Here is a 13,903-nt window from a genome sequence, read left to right as displayed (position 1 = left end):
ACGTTAACTTCCACAGCCCTAAGTCAATACACCAAGCAGAATGCATTAGATTAACTCTTAACACAATTATTCTCAGAAAGCATAAGCCAATAGAAAATGTCACAAACTAGGCCAGCGCCCTTTCTTCCTAACTTTGAATGGCGGAATTAAGTTGGCTAATCTCAGAATGTTTACTCAGAAGACCTCAGCATGGTTCCTACAAGATCTTTCTTTCAAGATCTCTTAGCCACAAGAAAGCAGATAAGATGACTGCTGGACCTACACCTCCCGGTGTGGGGGAGTCAAAGTCCAAAGAGCTAACTGCTTAGGCTGGAGTAGCCTGTAGGGTGAAAGTCCGGTGCCCTCCCCCTCCAGTCCCAGTTCCCCACCTGCTGGCCCTGGATCTTTAGATAGTTCTGGAACCTCACTTGCCATGGGAATACCAGATGTACCTCCTCCCAGTGCTGGGGCCACCAGCTGCCAATGCTCATCTAAACACGGAGGATTAATGTGGAAAGAGATGCCGGGTAGGACACTTGTTCTGAGCCGAGACAGCCTGAGTCACTGAAAAATATCTTCCTGGGCTTAAATTAGAAACAGTCTTAAGCAAGTCTCCTAGTATGGGGAAATCATTCATTCATTCATTCATTCAGTTCATAAGGATCCAGATAATTACCATTTGCTGATAGATTGGACTGGAACATCCCTCCATTATTAAACCAATAAAGGCCTCGCATCCAGCTCAAACTAACGTGTTGCGGACCTGTTGTAGCTCAGGCGCACTCACCTTTGTAAACTCATTTACTCCCTACAACCATCAAGAGAAGCTGGATAAACAGCTATTTTTACAGCTGAAAAATAGGTTCAGCGAAACTAACGACTTGCACAAGGTCACACACCGCTAAACCCAAGTCCGTTTAACTCCAGAGCCACCCCTTTCCCCGCTACGTGGAGGTGGGGCAGTTTCCCGGGTGAACCCAGGCCCTCCGTTTTGCGGAGGACTGAATAGGCCAGGAGGTTACACGCGCTTCCCTCCGGTCCACGGGATGGATTGGCCACCTCTGGGCTGGCTCCGCTGAGTGGCCGTCCCCACACGTCGGCTCGGCTCGCTCCAGCCGCCGCCGCGACCCGCGCGCTCCCTCCCGGCCTGGGCAGCGTGTTCTCCGCCCAACACCTTTCTTCGTGGAGCACCGAGGACCCCACGCACTCGTGCGCCAGGGTCAGACTGTTCCTCGTCCTGGGCTGAGGGCACCCGGGAGCCGCTCTGGGTAGATCCGGGTGGAGAAAGTCGGGGACACGAACCCGGAAAAACGGGAGAAGCGTTCCGAGAAGGGTGGCCCCTGGTTCTGGTGTCCCGCGTGGCCCGGGCGCCCGCCGACCCAAACTTTCTCCCGTGTTGCTCCCACCGCTTCCTCCCGCGACGCTCTAGGCAGCCGGGAAGGCGGGGATGGAAGGACGGCGGCTGGGAGACCATCTGCCCCACCAGGTGCCCCAGTGACCCGCTGTCCCCTGCCTAGCACCACAGCTGACTTATGAAGGGGCGGGGGTGAGGGGACACGCGCCCTGGCGGGACCCCAGGAAAGACCAGGCCGGCTTCCTTCTCTGCCTGGTGTCCTGTCTCCCACCCGGAGAGCGGCGGCTGCTGCATGGGGAAAAGATGTCTGGGGAGGTGAGCCTGCTGAGGAGGCTAGTGGTGGGCCGCGAGGGTGGAGTCGGGGGTCTTCAGGTCGGTGCCGGCCGCGCTGCCTGTCCTGCCCAAGAGACGCTCGCCTGCTTGGAAACCCCCTCCCTGTGCTCCCGAAACCCGCTCTCAGCTGAGCAGCGTTGGCGCGACATCCCTGGGGTGCGGAGCCTCGGGGCTGCTGGAGCCAAGGTCCCTGTCCTCCAGGGAGCAGGCCTTGGGAATCGGGGCTTCCCTTTCCGCCTTGATCCAGTTCCCCTCGGTTCCCCGCTCGGAGCCTACGCAGAGCTCTTTGGGGACACCATTCCCATTGGGAACCTGTCCTGGAAATCCAAGGTCCTCTCTCCCTAGCCTGGGACCATCAGAGAATAATTTGGGGTTCTTTCCAGGGACACTTCTGAGGAGCTTCAGGCTCTTCCTCCCCTTCTCCCCGCGCCCCGGGACCGGATACAGAGAAGCTAAAGTCCCTTCTCCTGAAGGGATCTATCCAGGGAAGCCTGAGTGACTGTCCCGCCCCGGGCCGGTCTGCCAGAAACTGGTACCCTGTCCTTCAGGGATGTTAGCGGGGAAAGCTGGAGTCACTGCCTTGCCTGGGACCTGCCCGAGAGCATCCAGGGCCCCGTCCACTCCAGAGACCGATCTGGAGAAAGGCGGGTCTACTTGTCCCCTGCAGACGGCTGGGGGAGAAGCGGGGCTCCGTTGCAGCCAGGCCGGCGTGACGCGTGGCTCCGCTACAGCCCCCGCCTGGGAACCGCGCGTCGGAGATCCGCGCTGCCTCTCCTGGCTGCAGCCCCCGCGACGTCCCCGGACGCGCCGGCTCGCGATCCGTCCCCAGCTCACGGCTAAAAGGACGGAGGGCAGCCAGGATAGAAGGGCCCTTGCAGGGCTGCGCCGGCACCGTGCGCCCGGCGACCACTCGCCCTATTCCGGCAGAGCGCGGTGGGCGCCCTCCGGGGGCTGAGTCCTGCGCCCCGAGCGCCGCGCGCCGCGCCACTTACCACGGTAGCTGGTTCCCGGCTTGTAGAAGTCGGGGTCGCCCTCCACGCGGAGGCTGAACTCGGTGTAGCCCTCGCGCCGCGTGCCCTGGGCGCGCAGGATGCGACTGCAGTAGCCCTCCGACTTGGACACTTTGTCCAGGGTCTCGTCGGAGAAGGCCAGCGCCGCGGCCAGGGGCAGAGCCAGGGCCAGCAGCGCCGGACTCCGGCTCAGCCGCAGGGGCGCCGGGGACAGCCTCATCCTCGCGGGCCCCCAACTTTGTGCCGCTGCCGCCGGCCCTCGCCACGCGACTCGTGCCTGAAGTGGTCCGGGCGGAGGCGAGACCTGGCGGAGCCCGGGCGGAGGGAGGGAGCTCGGAGCCGGCGCTGGCGACTCGGAGACCGTGCCCGCCTCGGCTTGGCGGCTGCCGAGCTGCGCGGAGCTGAGCCGAGCCGAGCGAGCCGAGCAGCGCCAGGCAGGGAGGGCGGCGGCGAAGGAGCGGGAGGAGGGAGGGCTGATTTTGCCCGGATCCCCGAGCGCAGCGCTGTTTTGTTTCGAGCTGGCGACCAGAGGCGCGGCCGTGTTTATTTTGCGACGCTGGATTCCCAGGGTCTGGCGAGGAAATCACAGGATGCAGGGACACTGAGGGCTCTGTCCCATCACCAAGGAGGCTGCTGCCCCAACCCCGGTTACAAGGAGGATGGTGCTGGAAGGAGGAAAAGCCTGAGAACTAACTTTTGTTGCACACCTACTGTGTGCCACGCAGTATGTGGGGCGGTATCTGCTCACCTAATCCACTCTCACCGCGCACAACAAGCGTTACATTACTGTGACTCATTTTGCAGACTGCAAACGGAGGTGGGCAGCGTGAGGTGCCCTGACTATGGCTGCATTGCTCTTCGCATGCCTTAGTGGAACAGGTCAGACTGCAGGATGAGAAAGGAGCAGAACGACTTTGGCATTGGGCCTTACTGGGCCCACAGAACTCCGGGAGATCAGTGAAAATGTTTTCCTTAAAATCAGAAGAAAGAAATGTTTAGGTCGAACAAAATGTTGTGCTATACTGTATATTAGTATATTCGGCTTTAGACCTACACAGTCTTGAAATATGATGTTTGATATTGTTTACGCAGGAAGGAGCCCACAAAGACAGAAGTGCCGGAGGCCCACAAAAGTCCTCATACAGCCCTGAAAAGGAGTTTTGAAAGGTTCACAGGAGACCTGTGTTTTCCTGGCTCAGATTTTAGTTCAGGCTCTCAGTCCCCAGGGAGCAGCACCTCCAGCACCACCCCAAAGGCCAGAAGGGAGAAGACCCCAGGCAGGGATCTCTCCCAGTGTGTCCCTGCGGACAGACTTGAATCAAGCCTCAGTCCTGCCACTCACCTGTTTTGAGTCTGGAGCACGGTTATTTAGCCTCTCAGAGCTTGTTTCTTGCTCTGGAGGATAAGGGGCGGGGGTAGATGATAATATACTCTTCCTGATGGTGGGGAGTGGGGGCGGGGGCTAGAATTAGATAAAACGCCTCATGTAAACCACTTGGTCCCCTTCCCCTCATCCCCTTGGGGACACCTTAAGCTCCCTGCCGCCCCTCAGTGCTCACGGGAGGGAACACCCCTGCCCAGGTGCTCTCAGAAGCTTTGGTTTCCTATCTCCTCCTTCCCCAGGGCCCTCAGCACACCTGAAGGGCCTACATTTAATGAGCAATCTCCTTTGCTTTCTCTCTTACATCACTACACACAGCCCAAAGGAGCCATCTGCAGTGGAGGTCTCCATCCCTCCCTGCCTGCCCACTTACTCCTCAGTCCTTGTGCTGTCACTCCACTGCCACTATTAACTGGGCACCTTCCCTGAGAGGTCACCCAAGTGAGATCCTTTGCTGAATTATGCTCTTTTCTCAGCCCTGGCCTTCCTTGACCCACAGCAGTACCTGATCCAGCTGAACAGCTGCCGTTTTATCAAGGGGATACTCAGATCCATATCTGTGACCTGAGTGAATTATCTCCATTTTCAATCAACTGGTTTAGAGTTCATGCTAGACTCCATGTTACATGGCACCATTCATCCATCAAGCTTCTGCTGAATATAGTAGATTTGGAGTCAGGCTCTGTGCTGAGTGGTAGACACAAGAGGGAACAAAAATCCATTCATTCATTCCAAAGACCCTCCATGTGCTCAGCACTGGGATACAAGATAGATATGTTACTTGCCTTTGTGAATCTTACAGTCCTGTGGCAAAGGTAAATATTAAATAAACAATTATATGAATCTTCTCAAATTATAATTGTGATACATGCTACAAACTAAAATATGTTATTCATGAGAATGTACCAATCTTATCTCAGAGGGCAGGAAACTACAGCTATGAATAAAATGTCACTCTTGTCTTTATGGAGTTTATTGTATATCTGATAGACTACATATGTACTCTTGAATGTCTTTCTGTCTACATCAGCATATTCAAACCTAAGGTGGAGGTGGGCTGGCATGGAGCAGGCGGGGACGTGATATCTGATTTTTTATTGTACATTAATAGGAAAACCACATGAGGTAGGAGGCCCCGTTTCACCTCCTCCCCCTACCCTCATTTTCCAGATTAGGAACTTATAAAATTCCCTGCCTAGGTAATGTGCCATGGCTAGCCAGGATTTAAACTAGGCCTCACCAACATCAAAATGGGGTACTTCCTATTACACAGCATTGGCCTAGCATCTGGGATATGACAGCAGGTTCTGACCAGCCCACCAAGCTTCAATCCCACTACAAGAGCTGGATTTTCCTGACCCAGCTCAGCTGTCACTTCAGACGTCTACTTTCTCCTGCACACGTCCAACTCATCCCCACGTCATCAGTTTCACCTGCCACCTTCCTCTTAAGTCTACTTCTCATCTCTCCTCTGCCACCACCCCAGTCTCAGTTGTCACCCTCTGTCAGCCTCCTAATTGGGCTGCCCCTGTCTACTCAGGCTCTCCAATCTGTCTTCTGCACTGAAGCTCAAGCATTCTTAAAATGCAGATTTGAATGTCAATCCTGAGGTTAAAATCCTTTTTTCAGTGGCTTTTCAGGCTCTCAGAATAAAGACAGAATCTTTAATGTGGCTCTAAGGCGCTGCTAGATCTGCCTCTCACGCCACACACCACTTTTCTCATGGGCTGCAGCCACCACTGCTTTTCAGTTTTGGGCACTTTAGCCTGTGCTGTTCCCTCTGCCTGGAATCCTACAATGCTCTTTCACCTACCACCCTCCACTGCCCAACTCCTATGCATCCTTCAGACCTCAGTGCAAAACTGCCTCCTCAGAGAAGTCCCCTGATTTCCTAGAATAGATCCTGCCCCTAGTGCTCTCCTGGAGTTCAGTACCTTTTCTCTTAATAGACTTAAGATGTATAATTATATATCATTCATTTATATGTTTGATTTTTAAATTTTGTATTTGTTCAGTATCTGTCTTCATTACTAAATTTTAAGCGTCATAAGAGCAGGGAATGTCTATGGGGTTCACCACTGTATCCTCCATGCACATCACAGTGCCTGGTTCCGTAGTATTTGTTCTCTGAGTAAAGTTTTTAACAACCCTGTCCCCAGTGCCCAAGTTTTTCAAGTTTTTCAAGTTGGCCTCCAAGGCACTCCACGATCTGGTCATGCTGTACCTGCTAGGTCATAGACTCCAGTCAGAGCTCCCAGCACTGCCCAGCTGGGTTCCGTGTGTCCTCCACTTTTAGTCTTGCCTCAGCACATTTGCTGATAGCTTTCCCATCCCCTAGAATTCCCTGCTCCCCCCCCCCCAGTCTCCTCTGTGGACTGAAGTCCTGCAGTCTCTCCTCTTCTGGACTTCAATAGGACTTAAGAGGAGAAAGTTTCTTATTTTGACTATTGTGTTCTAATGGATTATCGTGAACTGTTTCATGGGCCTATGTCTCATCTCCTAGCAATGAATTCAGTTTACTTTCTGTTTAATTTCCTGTTCAGATGTTTTATTCTGTTGTAAAATACACTGGACTTCAAGAAATCGGTTTTCCAGTTTTGTAGCCTAAGGCAGAGCAGATGTTAGTTGCTAGGGTGTTGCTAGGGAAAGTCATTTAGCCAGGGCAGATAATTAACTTTATCAGTGCATGTGGGTAGGTCGCAAAAGAGAAGAGCTGGGGGTTCCACTTCTTCAAGAAAAAAAATTCCTTTGACTGGTAGGTAAGATCAGCCTCTTTTTTTTTTCTTAAGAGATAAGAAAAGAAGGATTTTTAGGTTAGTGTTTTTCTTCTGAGTATGGTCACTGAACCATGAGCATCAGATGTTTGCTTCAAATACAGATTCCAAACTCCATCCCAGACCTATTGAATCTACACTTTGAACAAACTTATACTAAAGTTTAGGGAACCACTGTCCTTGAGCTTGTAACTTAGACCTGAAGTGCATGGGTTCCGGTCTAGTTTTCCCATGTTTTGGCTGTGTGACACTGGCCAGTCTTGGGAAGTCACGAGACCTGTCTAAACCGCTTTGTGCAAAATTGGAAATAACAATACCCATCTTGCCTACCTTTCAGGATTTTGAGAAATAAATGTGTAACTTAGATAATTTGTGATAAACTTCAAAGTGATTCACCAAAATAAACCCCACTAAAAAACAAGAAGCCCAGTTAGTATTGTTACTCTTATTTTATTAAGTTAGAATAATAATCTATGCATGTTGTGCCTTTGTTTCTCTAACTCATGGAGTTAAATTGGAAGTTTTATGGAAAGGGATTTCTAGGAAAAGAAAGCAGATAGACAGTAAAGGAAGCTGAATTGCACTGAACAATCTATTTCTAATCTGTCACGAGGGAAAGCCCGGAAGCTGCCTGGAAGCAATCTAGCAAGTTTTGCGACTAGGTTATGGAAGATAAGTATAAAGAATAAGAAAAAAGTCCTAAAAGCAAAAGACATTAATTTAACAGATATTTTTTCAGCACCTGCTATGTTGCAGGCGTTGGTCAAAATGTATATAATTACGTTACCTTTGAAATTCTAAGGCTGATTGGGTTCATTACACAATTCCACCCAACATATGAGCTTCTTCAATCGCCAGATCTCCCCGGTCCTTGGGTCTTCATTCAGTTTTGTCCTTCCCTCTGCTCTCTGAAGCATTCCTCTATTTATTTTCCATTGCCACTTCCAGATCAGCATTATAGAATATCCTTCAAGAGTCTCTCTTATTTTAAAACTCACAGTATCCAATTTATAGTCCCTCATCCTATCTTCATTGTGGCCTCTGGGTCACTTCCCTACAGCCACAGAGAACTCTGCAACTGTGGCTCACTTGCTTCCTGCCCACCCTGACTAGCCTGAAAAAGTCTGAGCTAATAATTTAGCCATTGCTCTAACCTGCTCTGCTCCACCGAGCTTGGCCTCCCTCCATATCAGTAGCCCTCTCCCACAAAAACATCCTTGGCTTTGGAAATCTAGGGCCCCCAACAGCACTCTGTCATTCTCCTTCTAGCTCTCCTAGGTCCTCACCGCCTTGCATTGATTCCTCTATGCTGTTGGGGCCCACACCTGCTTAATTGCTTCTGATTTTCCCAGCACATCTTATTGTCAGTTCCTTCCCCACCCAGTCTGGATACCATGCTTAACCATTTTAACCATATCCTCACCAACGCTCTTCACTATCTTGCCTCTTTTATTTCTGTGCCTCTTCTCTAACTAACTCCCAACTCTAGACAAACCAAGCAGAACAACGGAACCATCCCAGACTTCTGAATTCAGCTGCAGAAAACCTGGTAATCCCACCAATTGCTCTACTGCACAGCCATGAATTCCATCTTTAACTATAGTTCTTAAATGTATTCCTATTCCTTAAATGTATTTTCCCATTCTTCATAGGGCCTTATCCCTTTTTTCTAGTCCTTACCATCTTTTCAAGCCTGCTGCATTACTGTCGTTATTCTCACTCTTTGGGGAATGGAGGGGTAATCTTTTCTCATTTTATCCCCCAAGTAGGACACCAGGCATGAACTTCCTCAAATCTACAAGTCTTCTATCCTCAAACCAAACTCTGGAAATACCCAAGTTCACTTCTTGCCTCAAAGGAAGAAGGGTCCTGACTCTTCAGTGTTTTCAAGGCTAATCTCCCTCTAGGCATTCTTATCCTAGATAAGAATCCTGCCTTCTGCGGAACACTGACCTAGGTGTTGTCCTCTATCCTCGTATTGCTGTTTCCCTTCCTGCCCATGTCCTCGGCCTGTGGACACAGATAAGCCCCCTGCCATCTGGGCAGGGCAGCTGGAGTGGGGGTTGAGGTTGTGTTAGGCATGAGACTGGACCCTTCACCGACCTTGTCTCCCTCTCCATATTCTCCCTGGCTATCTCTGCTCCCTCAGTTTCCATTCATTTTTCCATGCAGTGTAGTTTGGAATCAGCTCATATCTCTTTGTGAAAACTGCTCCAACAGAAGTCACCTAAGATCTCTTAATTGTCATAGCTGTTGTCTGAATTTAAACAGACAAAAGCCATAAGTGAGGGCCCTATCATTGCACAGCAGAATGGAAGCTCACCGCTGAGAGAAGTTAAAGGCACCTGTACAGCAGGAGGTCTTCCAAAGTGGAGATCTGGTCCCAACCTGGAGACCTCTCAGTCTTCCTGCTTTGGGTTTATGGATTAGAAAGAGCATTGTGTCTGAATGCATTACAGTATGCCAGGTGCAGCTGTAGGCAGCTCCCAAGAGCAAGCCCCTTCCAAGTCCAGCTTAGACACTGTCCACGTTCCCCCTGTGGTTCTCTTGCTATTAATCTAGCAACTAGATCCAAGCAGAGCCACCTTTGTGAAGTTCGGGGAACTTGAACTTGGACCACATGACCATGGCACACTACTGCCACCTGGTGACACTGAACTGAACATGCAGTGGTATTAAGTAAGGACTTTGAAGCACCCAGGCCCTCATAATGTCACTTCCTTGGGCCTATTTTAGGCTACATTTTATGTTCTTTGAGAATAGAATCATCGTGTTTTCTAGTGTGTTTAGAATACTGTGTCTGCATGAAGTAGGTGTTCAGTAAATTTTCATGAAATTTAAGCCTTTCATTCATTAGCAAACATGTATTAATTGAGTAGGAGAAGGTAATACAAAGAAAAATAGATATAATTCCTGCCTTTAAGAAACTGTGGAGACAGATAAAGCAGATATTTGTAAAACAAAGAATCATATATTCTAAATGTTCAAGAGAGCACAGAGAAGGGAGTGACTAATTCCGCCCAGGTAAAGATAACATTTGAAAAGGTGCTCAACCCCTTCTTGAAAGACAGATAAGAACCTGCCAGTTGGACAAGGGGAATGGATTGTGTTGGCAGAGGGGGCAGCTAGTACAAAAGCATAGAGGTGTAGAGAGGCAGGATGTGTCCTGGGGTAATAGAATAAATTTTCAGTGGCACCGTATAGAGATGGATGGTCCAATGAGGGTCTGGGGGCAGGGGCACATGTTAAGAGGCTTTTACAACAGTCCAGAGGAGAGCCATGGGCTCAGGCTAGAGAGGAAGGGGTGAACTGGAGGGTTCTTAGGAGGTGGGGTGAAAAGATTGTCAGGCAGGACCATGTGTAGGAAGGGAGTTGGGTTTGGCCTCTAGGGGTCAATGGTGGTATATTTTTCTGAGATAATGAATTAAAGAGAAGACTTGGGGCATGTGGGAGTGGGGGATGCATGAGATGATATCTTTTCAATTATGGAGTCTTTCAAAAGGGGGTGTACCATGGACTATCAAAGGCAATAGGTCTCTAGCTCAGAAGATGGGTGGGAGCTGGAGACAGAGAGCCGGGAGTTGGTAAGGGATCGCACCTCAACACTCCCTTTAAGATATTCTCAAAGCTTAGCTCTCCTGTGTTGCTTCTTAGTTTTGTGCTCTGATTTCCAAACCAACAGACCATTTTGGTGAGTGTACCCTTACTAGCATGATAATGGAAAAAGAATAATCTCGTGTCCCCTACCTGGCTCATCAGGTGACATATGTGGGTGAGCCAAAGATGTAGGATTCTAGACTCTGTCACCCAGAAGGTACCTGTGGTTTGGGGGCACTTCCAGAGCTTGTTGGCCGACAGCTCCTCTGTTCAGGCACACAGCTAGAACTGGAAGGAGGCACTCAGAGAGGGCAGTAGAGGAGAAAATGGACCCACATCCTTCCAGCCTGGTGATATGAGGAAGGGGCAGAAAGGAGGCAAGAGACATAGCGACAAGCACTGGAAATGAGGAAGAAGGCAGAAATGGTGAGAAAGTGTATTTAGTGCACAAAGGAACACATTAGAGTATGAGAAAGAGCAGAGGGAATGATGCTCCTGTCCTCTTATTACTGTAATGGTGTCCATGTGCTGCAATAAAAAAAGGCTTTTTTTTGCCTTCCAGTTAACTGTGGCCCAAGTCTTGCCTCTCTCCAAATCTGGAAAATATAATTGCTGAGGTGTCAGGTTTACCAACTTGACTGTGGCTTTAAATAAGCTGCCATCCAACGGTTAATTCAAACATACAATTCAAAGAGCTAGGATCTGAAAAAAAGCCCACAGAACATAATTCAGCCCCCAAACTCATTTCTCTTAGAAAACTGGAGCCGAGGCTGTTGTTGGTCTGAGCTTTAAGAGGGAGTAAGAATAAAACACATTTATTCATTCATCAGATCGTGGTGACATTGACAATGCTGAGCCCCTTATTGGGTCCCTGAAGGATGGGAAGGCATGCCTCCTGTCTACAAAGGGCTTGCAATAGTCACAGCTGACAGTCCATATCATGCCTACTATGGGCCAGGCAGTGGTCCAAATGCTTGCACATATGGGCTCATCTCATCTTCACAACTATGAGCTGGGTGCTGTTACCCCCATTTTGCAGATAAGTAAACTGAGGCATAGAGAGTTTAGGTGACTTGCTTGCCCAGAGTTACCTCTATTTCAGAACCAATGCAAATCTACAATAGACACTTCAGTGTCAACTATGAACCGAGACAAATGGTCTCTGTGCTCCTCACAGTGTCCCCAAAGGGAGAAATCCCCACAGGCTAGAGTGGTTTGAGGGTTTCAGGGAGGCAGTAGGCAGATGGATGGGTAGTATTTGGAGAGAGGAGGGGAAAAGACATCCTAAGTAATGTGGACTTTAGGAGCATGGAACAGTGTTGGGGTGATGAGGGGCCACCCCCTCCAGCAGGGAATCATGGGGAAGCTGTTGTGATGGGAGCAGAGCTGTGATGAGCCTGTAGTATCGGGGTTCCTCTCAAGGAGTTTTAAATGTGAAATGTGCTTTAGTTCTCAGCCCAGTGCATTTTAATGCAGTAGCACAGGAGCCAGAATTCAGAGTGCATTCATTCATCAGGCTCCATTAACTCATTAAACTTACATTTCACTTTTGTCTCTCTTCCTTCCTTCTCCTTAATAAGGCCTGGCATCTCAGATGCTGACCTTTTAGAAAGATTTTTATGCAGATTGTCAGTCCCCTTCCTTATCCTTGAAAGCACAGCTCAAATGGCACCCCTGTGAACACTTTGCTGACCATCCCAGGCAGGGTTGTCACTCCTGTGTACATCAGGCACCTTGTGCATAACCCTTAAGGTATTTATCACATGGAATCATCATCTGTGCATACATCTTGTTATGTCTCACAAGACCCCAGAGTCCTTCAAAGGTAGAACTGTTTACTTTGTACCCCTAGTGCCTTGAACAGTGCCTGGCACATGGTAAATACTCAGTAAGTGTCTGTGGAATGAATGAATAGGTGGATGAATGAATGAATGACCACCATTATTTTGAAAGGAATGTAAATAATTATCTGGTTCAAACCTTTATCCCCTATGTGAACCCTCTCTATAGAACCAAAATAGTTCACCTCATTGCTATTACAATAGCCTATTTATTTATTGCCTTCCTAACACTCACTACAATCTGTCATTATTTCATTTGCTTATCCACTTGATTATCGTCTTCCTCCCCCAGGATGATGTCACCTCCATGAGTGCAGGCATCACATCTGTCCTGCTTACTGATACATCTTCAGTTCTTTGCACACTGCATGGCACATAGTAATTGCTCCACAGGCATTTGCTGAAAAAAGAATGTGTATCACATCTCCAGTTAATTGTCCAGATTCTTTCTGGATCCCCCATGTGAGGGAAAACTCACCAATTCCTTTCCATTCATTTAGATGATTCTATTAGTGAAATTTTCTTTTTATTGAAGTAAAAACTACCTCCCTAGGATTCTTCAAGAATAAGCCTAATTCTCTTCCAAGAAGCATCCTGTGATGATTTTAAAATATGTCCACAGATTCTTTGATGCTCCTCCCTTCAAGAGGGAGAGCCTAATTCCCCTCCGCTTGAGCTGGACCCAGTGACTCACTCTGAATGACTAGAATAATACAGAAGTTATGATGTGTGAATTCAGAGACTAAGTCATGAAAAGATACCTTGCTCTGGGAATGTTAGCTGGCATGTCACCAGGATGCTCACATAACCCTGTGTAGAGATCCACGTAACAGGAACTGAAGCTCCTGCCATGTGAATGAGCCTTGGACGTGAATTCTCAGCCCCAGCTGAGCCGTTATGACTGCGGCCCCTACATTCTCCAGCAGCCACTGAGAGACCCTGAGCTAGGGCCACCCAATCAAGCCACTTCTAAATTCCTGAACTACAGAAACTATAAGAAAACAAATATTTGTTTTTTTAAGCCACTAAATTTTAGTATAATTTGTCATACAGCAAGAGGTAACTGATATACTGTCCTTTACATATTTTCTTAGAATTACCATGTTGAACTATTGTCTTCTGTTTTCCAGGGTAGGCATGGTTTCTGGATTCATCATCCTTCTGTTCTCTCTCCCAAGGGTATGTTGCAGCTTGTCACCAACCCTGAAAAAGACTGGCACCCAGAAATGAAAACAGTTATGGTCTGGCTGTGCCATCCCAGAAGGGAGAGGCTATATCTGCCCCATTGAAAGATGGTAGCATCATGCTGTCCATTTTCATTGACTTTTCCTCCATTTCATTATGAAAAATTTCAAACATACAGAAAAGTTGAAAGAATTTTATAATTAATACCCATATATCCACTGCCCAGGTTCAACAACGAGCATTCTACTCCACTTGCTTGACCACAAATCCATCCACCCCTCTATCCTTCCCTTTGTCCTTCTTATTGTTTTCTGCATTTCAAGGTAAGTGAAAGACGACCACATTGACCTTTCAGCCCACCAAAATCTCCAAGTCCTTTCTTTATTTCCTGCTTCCTACTGCCTATTTCTTCCATCCTCTGCTTGGTCCTGAAATAGAGGACTTGCTTA

At 48.6% G+C, this 13,903-nt stretch overlaps 1 protein-coding gene across 1 annotated transcript in view; it reads right to left on the bottom strand.

Moving 5' to 3' along the window:
• Positions 1-2,896, bottom strand: part of SPON1 (spondin 1) — a 271,707-nt gene extending 268,811 nt beyond the window's left edge. Inside the window, exon 1 of the mRNA XM_063095511.1 lies at positions 2,659-2,896. Within this exon, the coding sequence (XP_062951581.1) occupies positions 2,659-2,896 (238 nt within the window). The remainder of the gene's footprint in view (positions 1-2,658) is intronic.
• Positions 2,897-13,903: the final 11,007 nt, after the last annotated feature.

Source organism: Cynocephalus volans, chromosome 4 (genome assembly GCF_027409185.1).
Source record: "Cynocephalus volans isolate mCynVol1 chromosome 4, mCynVol1.pri, whole genome shotgun sequence".
Taxonomy (NCBI): domain Eukaryota; kingdom Metazoa; phylum Chordata; class Mammalia; order Dermoptera; family Cynocephalidae; genus Cynocephalus; species Cynocephalus volans.
Note: the sequence above shows the minus strand (reverse complement) of the source record. Positions and strands in the feature narration are given on the sequence as shown.